The 12732-nt window shown below is 40.5% G+C and overlaps 1 protein-coding gene across 1 annotated transcript in view; it reads right to left on the minus strand.

Annotated features, from left to right (window-relative positions):
* REEP5 (receptor accessory protein 5) overlaps positions 1-12732 on the minus strand; it is a 36856-nt gene that overhangs the window by 2593 nt on the left and 21531 nt on the right. The window contains exon 4 of the mRNA XM_058538598.1: positions 4480-4648. Within this exon, the coding sequence (XP_058394581.1) occupies positions 4480-4648 (169 nt within the window). The remainder of the gene's footprint in view (positions 1-4479; positions 4649-12732) is intronic.

Raw genomic sequence — 12732 nt, forward strand, 5'->3', positions numbered from 1 at the left:
CCTGAGCACTTGAGCAAAGGTCTTTAAGGTCACCTAGCCTAGTCCCCTTGTAGTGACAGTGTCACCTAAGCTATCTTCCCTCTCTCCTCTCTGAAGCAGCACAAGCAGCAGAGATTCCTTAGGCGTACAGTGTTCTCCGCACAAGCAAGAAAGTCTTGTTTGTGCCTGGGTGCTCCCATGTACAACTTCACTGTGTCTCAATCTGATGACAACTAGGTCATCTATCCTATGGTGACAAAAATCAGAGAAAGTCCTCATTCCCAGAACCCAGAAATGATGGTATATTTATATACATATTGTCTCACTGTGCCACTATTTCCTCCTATGAGGGGAAGAGTCTGCTGTAAGTCTTCAAGTTGGTGGCAAGATACTACGTTCATCAAGAAAATATTCTTACATCTGTGGGAGACTAAGCCTTCCCCTTCATAATTACCAAGTGGCTTGGAATGTGCTGTAAGAACTAGTATGGTGTGTGAGATGGGAGGGGCTGGGGGTGTTCTGGAAATCTCCAGGGCCTCCTGTGAGATTCCACAAACTGCAGCTGTTTTTGATGGAGCCCAGAGTTGAGTGACGTCCCTCCTTATTCACCAGCTGCCTGACAGCTGCTCTCCCTTCACTCAATTGATACTGCTGAACAAAGTTAACAAAGAACAAACTGCAATCTCTCTCTTAACTAGCCCTTTGTAAAAAATTTACTTCCTGGAGAATCCAGAAGCTTTGAGAAAAGTCTAATGTGTCAACGTGTAAATTCCTCCCAACTTATTTTCATTCTAACATTCCTGTGTAGGAATGTATCATATCAAAGTAAAACTGCATTTTGGAGTATTGATATGTAAGAGAACCAAGAGGCTACAAAATGTGTGTGAACTAGATGGAAATGACATCACCAGAGGTTGTTGGTTAGGCTAAGGGCAGGGAGGAACAGAAAAGAAATCTCTTAAAAAGAAACTGGCGATCCCAAAGTGGGAAGACGTGAAGGCTACAAGTTAGAAAACACTTAGAATTGTAGAAAAATGTACTGAAGTCGACTGGAGCTGTATGCCCAGAAACCGGAGCCCAGAGGAAAGAGAGGTCTGTGAGGGAGAAGGCGGGGAACACATCAGAGCGGGGACATCAGTGCGGCTGGGGACCTGTCTTGGAGGGGATTTTACTTCCCAGTGATCAGGTCACCTCTCATCTAATTACCACAGAGCTCTTAAAAAAAAAACATTCCCAATTCTATGTCCATTGCCCACTTTTCTCCAAGTTCTAAAACCCTTATTGTGCCCTCTAGAACTTAAGACTCATCATTAGCAAAATCTCCTCTGTCCTCAGCCATTTCTCCAAATGTTTCCTTTACCTTCTTGCTTCTACAGAAATCTGGCTGTTCCCTGAGGGCACTGCTTTCTCAAGTGGCAGCTGTTTTTTTTCTTCCATGACCCCAGTACTCCCGGGTCTGGAGGTCTCTTCGTCGCCACATTTGGAATCTCATGCCATCAAATTAGATCTCCCATTAGCCTTTCTTTTCCAGTCATCTCTGACCCATGGGCTATGCTACCTTGCCTCTTGAAGATTTTAGCTCCCAACTTCCATAACACTCTCTAACACTGCTCTTCTTTTAATTACTGGTGATTTCAATATTCTTCCAATATCTTGGCCTCTTACTTCCTCCCCTCCAATCATCTTCATACTGGATCCTACCTACTCCCACCAACCTCAAGCACTCACTCCCATGACTTGTCTCTACCAGTAACTGCAGTCCCTCTGTACTCTCAGTGTCAAGCTTCCCACTCTCCACTATTACCTCCCATCTTTGCAGCTCACTCCTTCTAGGATCCTGATTCAGAGTTCTTCCCCTACCACCTTCTCCACTGTTCCTCACCTCCCTTTATGTCCTCACTTCCCAGCTTAAATTCCATCGTCAGACATTAACGAATGTGGCTGGAGAAAACCACAAACAAACGCACCGATCTCGTTTTAAATTCATGAACACAAACCTCCAGTGAGCCTTGAATACTCCCTGGCAATCACATGACACCGTCCTGGTCCAGTCACTCTCCCACTGTCGTAGGCCAGCAAATTACAGCCACACTCACTGGTTTATGTATTATCTGTGGCTGCTTTCACACTGCAGTGGCAGGGTAGAGTAGTTGCAACAGAGACCTGAAGGCCCACAAAAGCTAAAGTATTTATTATCTGGCCCTTCACAGAAAACATCTGCTGACCCTGGTCCTAGATAACCATTTCATACCTTCTCCTCTATCACCTCCTTCCCCATACTCTCTCAGTTGACCTTCTTTCCAACTACTTTACTGAGAAATTTGAAGCAATCAGAAAATCACTTCTGTAAGCTCCCACAGTCACATACACTCATCTACCAGCATCTCTACCCATAAACCTGATTTCCCTCCTGTTACTGTAAACTGTTCCTGCTCCTGTGACCAACCCCACTATTTGCACACTAGGCCCTATCTCCTCTGGTCTAATCAAGGGCAGAGCTCCAGCAATTCACCCTCCCACTCACATCATTTTTTTGCTCTCTACTGGAGAGCATTAATTTTCAAACATATTTTGTTTCCTCTACCTTAAGAAAAGATAAAAATCCTCAGGACCCTAGTTCCTTCTTCCAGTCACAGCCCCATTCTGCTCCTCTTTGCAGGAAATTTCTCAAAAGACTTATCTATGTTCTGTCATGCCTTTCCTCCCATCTCTCAAATCCATTCAGGTCAGGATTTTGCTCCCACCACCCCACAAAATGTGTTTTGTCAGGATCACGAGTGCCTTGCTCATTGCTGAATCCAGTGGTCAGTTTCAGTCCTTATCTTACTTGACCTGTCTGCAGCACGTGGCACAACGGCTCACTCCCTCCTCTTTGAAACATCTTCTTCACTTGGCCCCAACGATACCACAGTCTCATGGTTTTCTTGCTACCTCAACTGGCCACTCCTTATCAGTCCGCTTTGCTACTTGCTTCTCATATCCCCAGTCTCTAAGCATTGGGGGCCCCAGGGTGTAGGCCTTGGACCTCCTCTTTCCAACTACATTCACTCCCTTAGTGAGCTCATCCAGTCTCATGCTTACTATACTGTCTATATGCTGCTGACCCCCAAATTTATATCCCCAGACCAGACCTGTCTGCTGAACTCTTGATGTCTATATCCAACTGGCTGTCTGACTACTCCATGTAGGTACCTAATAGACACCTAAAAGTTATGTACAGAACTGAATTCCTTATTTTGCCCTCTCAACCTGTTACACCCAGTCTTTCCCAGCTCAATGACAATTCTACTCTTCTATCTGTTCAAGCTAAAAAGCTTGGCCTCAACCTTGACTCCTGTCTCATACTCCATGCCTGACCCATAAGCAAATCCTATTGGTTCTACCTTCAAAATATATCAAGAATTCAATGACTTCTTACCTCCTACTTCTACCACTAGGAACCAAGCCACCATAGTCATCTCCAGCCAGATCACTGCAATAACCTTTTAACTGGTCTCCTGATTTCTTCCCTGTCCCCCTTCAGACTATTCTTAATACAGTGGCCAAAGTGATCCTGTTGAAACACAGGGTGGATCATGTTGCTCCTCTGCTCAGAACTCTCCGATAGTACCCCATCTCATACACAGTAAAAGCCAAAGCCTTTACAACAGCCTACAAGGCATCAAAGGATCTGACTTCTCCCAGCCCCGAGTCCCCAACCTCTCTGACCTCATCTCCTTCTACTCTCCCTCTAGATCACTCCCTTCCAACCACACTGTTCCCACCTCCAGGCTTTTGCACATGCTGTTCCTTCTCTCTGGAGCATTCTTCCCCATGGTTCCTCCCTTTACCACTTTCAAGTCTGATTCAGTATAGCCTTCTTGGAGAGGATTTCCTAAATCACTTTAAGTCATTTAGAGCCCCTGGCACTCGCTATCTTTCTGTTTGCTTTATTTTTCTCTATATCACCTGCTAACTATACCATATAACTTACTTCTTAATTTTATTGTCTCTCTCAAAAAGACTGTGAGCTTCGTGAGTTCAAGTAGTCTGGTCTGTGTGGTTCACTAGTTCATCCCCAGTGCTATGAACATGCTTGGCACATATTAAGCACCTCATTAAATATTTGTTGAATGAATGAAAATCAGGAGAGCTGAGAGAGAGGGCTTTCTTTTGGACCCGTAACAAAAGCAATTTGAACAGCATATTAAGCAGTTCAACCTGAACTGAATTAAAGAGACTGTATTTGTATATAAATACCGATGATTCTCTAAAATCTCTGCCCACCACAGGGAAGTCATTCTTCCTAATGTGCTGACTGAATGGTGCATTAAATGTGGCATGCCGGAAGAATCTTGGGAAAAGTAAAGGGCAATAAGCAAAGTCTTGGTAAAGAAATCCCAGAGTAGCCTTGGCATCTGGCTCAGGAAAGCTGATGGGACAAGAAGGCGAGGAAGCTTGTTCTGCGGGCCCAGTGTCTCCCATCTCTCACATGCTGAACCCAGCTGCCCCGAGTCTTACCTTCTTTAGCGATGGTATCTGCAGTCTCTTTGGCTTTGTCCTTCAAGTCATTCACCACGGTGTCCACCTGGGACTCGTGCTTCAGGAAGAAAGGGCGGATGATGCGCCTGTAGAGCAGTTCGGCCCCGTTGGAAGGGCTGGGGGCCATGCACCACAACAGGAAGCCGCACTGCACAGAACAAGAGCCAGCATGGTAACAGGAGGGCGGTGGGCGTCCGGACAACACACACTGCCCACCACTCCTCTCAGGGTGGCACTGCCTCTGCTATTTTCGCCAATAGCATTTCCAGTGTTTTCTGCAGGCTACACGTGTGCTTTTCGACAGGAAAAAACGTGACAAATAAAGAAAAAGCTGGTAAGGAAAAGCTAAGACTGAAAAAGAAAGGTAAAACATACCAAGTCCAGCAGCTTGACTTCCCTCCTAACTTGGACCACTTATTAATTTCTAGCTACACGAGGTTTTTATTAATGATAACTCTTAAAAATCAACTTAAAAAAACATAGTACTTCCCTGCATGTGTAAAGCCCTGTACAGATAAGCCTGATATCTATAAGGCTTGCTCCTAGTAGGCTCACCTTGGTAAGTCTGTCACATTTATTCATCCTGTTACAGAAGAAATACCCTGGCCATTCCTGAATTCTTCCCTTAGTGGAATCTCAGGTTTTGGTAGATCTTAGCCTTCAAGGAATCTTTACAGTCAGCTGTCCTTCCTCTTTCACCTTGAGTGTAGATATTATTCCTGACTCTTTCTTTATGGCTGTACTTTACCATTGAGATAAAAAATCAACAAGAATTCTGCCCTAAAAACTTAAAAAAACAAGAATTGTCACACTATATCTATTTCCAAAATACTTGTACTGTTTATTCAAATGATAAATAACAACTCAGCATTTCAAGTCGTCCAAGCAATTTATTCTTCTATAAGATAAAGAGCAAAAAAGGGAATATTCAAAGTGATATGCTCATTTCTCTGGAAAGTTTAACAAACAACATACTGGGTTCTTTTAGTTTAAAGATTCTAACTATATTGTATTCCACACAGCCTAGGTGACTATAAAAAACAGAATTCATTTCTTGAGATTCCAAATTTGTATTTTTCACAAATTTGCCTTAAAGTAAAAATCTCTCAACGTCTTATGCCACAAATTTAACTCTACAGCCTTAGTGCTTACTATTCCAAAGCAAAGAATGTTTTCAAATAATCAAGAAAAAGATATTCTTTTGAGCTTAAAATGCACAAATTTGTGCCTCAAAGCTCAATCCACCAGTACTATGTTTTGGCTCTGAGAAATTTGTATTACGTTTTGAACTTCTATTACGCTCAAAATAAAAAATAAAACACAGGTTCTCAACAGATTACTCTAGATTATCTGAACTACAGACCTCTGGAAAAGTAACACTCATGAATTAGAATTTGTTACAGACTCACAAGAGCAGGGGGACAAGCTTTCAAAAGACAGGGGTTATCAGACTGGATTAATAAAACTAACTACAGCTAAATGCTTCTTATAGGAAACACACCTAAGACAAAACCAACTAGGAACACTTACAGGGATTTTCATCCCGTTATTTGTATCAGACAAACACCAACTCCCAAAATAGTTTACACAATAATATTAATAGTACAGAAACATTACTTATGGCAAAATAAGTAAACAGAATGATAAGGAAGGAGAACAATTCACCAGATTCACCTGAACCTATATATCTTTGAAATATGTAAATTACATGTAACTTTGTATCTATACTTAGATTATATCTTTATAGTGATATAATTTTTATTTTTATAATTATGTAATTTATAATTATATATAGCTACATATAGCTACCAAATACAATATGTAAATAAAAGTCAGAATTATATAGATAAATGGACAAAATCCACAATCATAGCAGATTTTTCTTTTTTTTTAGTGAGGAAGATCAGCCCTGAGCTAACATCTGCCAATCCTCCTCTTTTTTTTGTTCGCTGAGGAAGACTGGCCCTGAGCTAACATCCATGCCCATCTTCCTCCACTTTATATGGGACGCCGCCACAGCATGGCTTGCCAAGCGATGTGTCGGTGCGCGCCTGGGATCCGAACCAGTGAACTCCGGGCCGCTGCAGCAGAGCGCATGCACTTAACCGCTTGCACCACCGGGCCGGCCCCAATCATAGCAGATTTTAACACATCCATCAGAAATTGATATATCAAACAAACTAGTAAGAATACAGGACAAAGAACACAAAATTTAAAACTTTGATCTAAAGATATATACAGATCTCTCCACCCAATGAACGGAGATTCTAATAGAACCATATATATATATATGACAATGGGCTCAGAGAAACGGGTTTCAATCCTGATTCTGCCACTTACTAGCTGGGCACAAAACTTGCACAAGTTACTTAATTGCTTAAGTCTGTTTTTGACTCTATAAAATAGGTATTAATTGAAATTAAAACAAATCTACGTCATACAGATTTATAAGAAACATTTGGAGCACTCAGCACAGTAGGGGCTTTGTCTCTGTCCCAAGAATACTGTGTCTTCTACCAACATCCACAAAACAGTAACAGGCTAACTTATTAGCTTTAAGTGGGGTAAAATCAAATCTTACAACCAACATACACTCTTTTTGTGTGTGTGTGTGTGTGTGAGGAAGATTAGCCCTGAGCTAACATCCGTTGTCCATCCTCCTTTTTGCTGAGGAAGACTGGCCCTGGGCTAACATCCGTGCCCATCTTCCTCTACTTTACATGGGACACTGCCAAACCATGGCTTGACAAGCGGTGCATCGGTGTGCGCCTGGGATCCGAACCTGCGAACTCCGGGCCGCCAAAGCGAAGCGGGCGAACTTAACTGCTACGCCACCAGGCCGGCCCCCAACATATCCTCTTTTTAAACAATTATTTTGTAACTCGCTTTTTACTACTCGAAATGAAATTCATAGTAATGATACACAATAATTACAGAAAAAATCAAGACAGTACTCTAACTGCAATATAAAGGAAAAATAAAGTGAAACTAATTTATAACAAAACCATATGTATTTCAGTGTGTAAATGTTCAGGCCAAACTATACTAGAAAACACCATAAAACACTCATAAGTAACATCAGTGACTATTAACAGCTACAAACAAAATTTCCTGCGTATATTCCCCAAAAGTTGAGAATTTCTGGACTAGAGGGACTACACAGCCTCTTTCCATATCAGAGCACTCAACCAAATGCAATTCACTCCCATAATCTCCAGGTTATGATTTTAGCCAGCCCTCACTTCACCTCTCCTACCCCTGATATGTGACAGACTCCAAAACTCATTGACCGAGCACAGCACCAGGAGACTGGAATGTTCAGTTAGGAGGGAAGGCATGGCAGTAGGAAGGGGAAGGGCAAGGATGCAGATCAGCCATCTCCCCGTCCTCTCGCTGCACATGCATATGCAGCCATGCAACAACTCCCGGGAGCCCTCGCAGATACACAATGGCAAGTAAGACCTTCTGCTACAGGTCCAAACACTTAAATGAAGCCAATTCCCTGAAATACCTTCAGCACCTCAGTCAGTGCGGGAAGTTCCATCCTTCCTGTTGGCTTTCCCACGACTCTGCTCTAGCACCCGCTGGGCTTGGCCAGCTGTCCTAGTGAATTATGAGATGTTGGCAGAGAGAACCTTGGTTTCCCGAACAACACATTTGCATTAACCCAAAAGGGAGAACTAAGTGACTGCATTTTTCACTGGCTTGAGCTTTCATTTCCTCTGCTTAGAGCCAGAAGCACCCCGCAGACCATCTCTCTCATTATCATTTCCCTGTGGAACTCCTTTGGTTTTTAATATCCAAACATCATACAATGTTTTCCACTGGTTGCTTATATAGGTAATGCTAATACATATGTACCCGAAACTCAATACAACAATTTAAACAAAATGATGTGCAGGAAAAGGAAACTTACTATTCTCAAAAGAACATCAGAATTCCTGTGGACATTGTGAAGAGTATGCAGAGTGTCCAAGGGGATGTGCCATACACTACTGCATACAAAGCAATAGTTTCTTACCAGCTTTATTAACTATTGGGAGAGCAAGAAGTGATATTTTTAGCATCTAACATCCTAATACGGTATTTGTTACTTATCTAGGGGTATTTTGCCGTGTTTTATTAATGTTTAGGAAACCGGTATGCAGTTGTAGACTGACATTTAATACACTTGAACTTTTACCATTTAAAACTGTAGGAAGTGGTCACCAGGCTAGTATTCCTCCGTATAATATGTGATTCTCAGGAATGGATTATTGATGTAGAGACAGATGCCCATATTATAACCCCAGGCAGCAAGGTGAAGTAGAAATGACTCCTTGGATTAAGAATCAGCAGAGTTGGTATCTATTTCATGACTTTAGGTAAATCAAACAACCTCTCTAAGAGTTAATTTTCTCTCTTCTGCAGGATTTTAGGAAAGTCACAAATTAATATACTTGAAGAAAGTATACAAGATGTAAGTGGTACTATTACCAAGTCCTATAGTTCTTACCATTGTTGAAAATCTCTGAAATATTATATGCTTATGTAGATATCAACCCTTCAGCAATCCAGAAAAGCTGATTCATTTATCTTTTCTGGATGAATTAAGGCAAGACTACCAGACAGGACCAGAGCCAAGTGTCTACATTTTTGGTACCTCTCCAACATGATTACGTTGTAGGCTATACTCCAGACTGTTAATTTAGTTTTTCTGGTACCCTCTAGCTATTGTCTTGAGACAGTAAAATAATTACTGCTCTCCACCTTACATCCTTAGCATTTTCCAGTTCTCAAACGAAATAACTTTCTTGTATTAAAAATAAAGTTAATTACTGTTCAACTCTCAAGGGGATGTTCAGCCGCCAGCTTTTACAACTCTCTTTTCTAAATCTATGTAACTATTCTACGGCACAGGCATACCCAGAGCTACACAGATCTGGCCATCCTTTTAATCAAGCTGCCCTCAAAGTGGCAGCTGATGATACTCCCAAGAGCAAACACAAGCCCACTCTTACCTGCAGTTCAGACAGAGAGTCCGGGCTATTTTAACTGAACTCTTGGCACTATTAGCACTGACACACTAAATCTCTAAATTACAAATTACAACATGCCGGATAATTCTGTCTGTTGATTCCAATGGTATTTCCAAGGTAGGGACATGCTTAATATGCACAGTGTGGGACTAGCCTGGTCAGAACTGAGAGCTAATGTCAGAAAAAATATATTTCAACACTGACCTCCTGATATGCTGCAATCACTTGATCAGAAACATAAGTCTTAGGGAGACTTCGCAATGTTGCCACAAGATTAGTGACGGGCTAAAGTTAAAACAGACTCCTCAGCACACACAATAAAAGCTACAAAAGAACAAGTGAAGGAGAAGACTTCTCTATCTTTTGTCCACACAAAGTTAAGAAGACAAATATTATGCTTTTTGTCAATGTATAAAACAGCACAGGTGACAGTCTGGATCAGGAATTAAACCTGCCAGAGTTTATTCAACGTTGTTTTGAAAAATAAATCTAGAAAATGGTTTAAATCAGGATAAAGATGAGGTGCAAAGATATTCATTGCAACATTAGTTATAATAGCAAGATAAATGTCCTAAATGTTTAATTGAAGAATGAGTAAATTATTATCTATAATGGATTAGACAGCTATGTCAAAGAATATTGAATATGAGAAAACACTCAGGCCCCACGGCTTAGCGGTTAAGTGCGCACGCTCCGCTGCTGGCGGCCCGGGTTCGGATCCCGGGTGCGCACCCACACACCGCTTCTCCGGCCATGCTGAGGCCACGTCCCACAAACAGCAACTAGAAGGATGTGCAGCTATGACAGACAACTATCCACTGGGGCTTTGGGGGAAAAAATAAATAAAATTAAGAAAATACTCATAGTATTGTTAATTGAAAATATGAGATATTGAATTGTATATAAGACATTGTCTCAACCATACATTTATGGTTAAGACAAAAAGTATATACACAGTTCTGTGTGTGTTTACTTACATAGACCAATATGGTTGCACATTAAAAAAAAATTAAGACTATCCTAAGATGTTAATAGTGGTAGGATTACAAATGCTATTTTCTTCCCTATCTAAAACATGCCCCAATACACACACACACACACACACACACACACACGCGCGCGCGCGCGCGCACGAATGTAAACAGTATGACAGCAGGGACTTGGTTTTATTCACCAAAGTATCCCCCAGCCTAGAACACATCCTGGCACACAGAGGTTCTACATAATCTGCTGAATAAAGGAATGAACATATAGTACTTCCACAGTCAGAGAAAAAAGGGCTTTTTCATTTATTTTTAACCCTCCTGCTCAAAGACAGGCCTCAGAGCAAAGCTCTGACCATGGACGATGCAGTGTTTCTAGCTCAATACACTGTATGTTATCTCCTCAACTATTCTTTGATGTCTGATCTCTGGTTCCTCTTTATCCCTCCAATCTGACAGGCTGCTTTAGAAAAATGGAAAAAAAAATGCCAACAATATTAATTCTGCAAAAGATAAAATATTAAACACGTCCTTACTTGCAGGTCTCTTTTTCATACCCCCATATAATCACCATGTGACTGCAGCAAAGGCATAGGTAAGGTCTACACAAGCCCTTCACATAGGCTATTCTCCTACAGACTCTGCAATTCAGAGGCTTCATCTCAGTCTGTTCACTGAAGCCACTCAGCATATGCCACTAATGCAGGAAGAAAGCATTTTGATTGACAGCATAATTAATTTTTAATCATCTCAGGCATATTATCTATTTGGAACACACAGTAAATTCCCTTTCTCATTCCCATCGACACCCTGATGCCACGCAGCTGGAGACTGCTAATGGACGCACATTCATTGTACTATTAGGGAAGAAAATTTGCTGCCAAGCAATTTCTGTAAGGTATTTCAAAGCTAAATATAAGTGATTTAGTGATTATCTCTTATTTGGGATCCTCTCTCTACCTCGTGTGGCCTCTATTAGCAGAGGTGATCGGGGGCAGGCTGAAATCAGGCTTGCTCAGGTTTCAGAAGTTTGAGGTCAGATATTGGTGTGAGTGGTTCTGCTGACAGGACAGCAAGCAGGTGGGCCCAGGGCAAAAGCCAAGTTTCTTTCCATTAGAGACTGCACTGCGACGTCACTGCTGTTAGATGGCTCTTATTAAGGCTTCAAAATTATTTGGAGTTTAAAATACGTGATATCCAAATTAAAAACTATAAAAATACTTTTATAAATGCTACAAGTCTTTTAATAACAAAAACACAAAAATCCAGCAATCTCTGAAATTTTAAATCTTCCCATCAACAAATTTTTTTTCCATTTGTTTTAACGGAAAATTCTTCAGCTGTCTTACAAGGAAGGCATTTGTGGTAATGTCATTCAAAATTAGAAGACACTATAATGAGCATGTTTTCATTTAAATTTTTTAAACTATTTAGCTTCTTGTTTTTTATTTATTTTTACCATAAACGATGTCATACTGTATGTAATGTTCTACAATATTTTATAATTAATGAATTATGCAAAAATTTCTGTATCTGTACCTATGGATCATTTCATTCCATTTAACTGTACGGATGTACTATGAATTCATTAACCATTTACCTGTTGATGGACACTTAATTTTTTTATAATTTTTAGTTATAACCAAAAATGCTGCACTAAATATCCTTATGCAGCTCTCTTATGCATAGTGAATATTTCCTTAGGATACACACTTACAAACAGAATTACTAGAGTATTATTTTTCAATTTGACCAGAAGCTGTCAAAGGGTCTTTAAAAAGACTAATCCAGTTTATACACTACCACTACCACCACACATCCATTTCCCAACACATTCCCCAATACCACATATTATCAATCCTTTAAATATCTGCCCATTTAATGAGCAAAGTATGGTATTTCACTATTTTAACTCATATTTCCAAGATTATGAGTGAGATATTTACTGGCTACTCATATTTTTTCACTTCTGCAAAATGTCTATTTATAACCTTGCCCATTTTTCTCTTTTTCTTCTTACTTGTAAATGTTTTTATATACTCTGGATATTAATTCCTAATCTGGTATAAATGTTGTAAATATATCCTCCTAGTCTGTCATTATTTTAACTTTGTCTATGCTGCTCATTGTCATATAGAACTTGAATTTTTTAAAATTATAGCCCAATTTATCAAATCTTTCTCTTTGTGACTTGTTGTCTTGCTACTATACCTCCAAGGTAAAAAACATTC

Source organism: Diceros bicornis, chromosome 1, assembly GCF_020826845.1.
Source record: "Diceros bicornis minor isolate mBicDic1 chromosome 1, mDicBic1.mat.cur, whole genome shotgun sequence".
Classification (NCBI taxonomy): domain Eukaryota; kingdom Metazoa; phylum Chordata; class Mammalia; order Perissodactyla; family Rhinocerotidae; genus Diceros; species Diceros bicornis.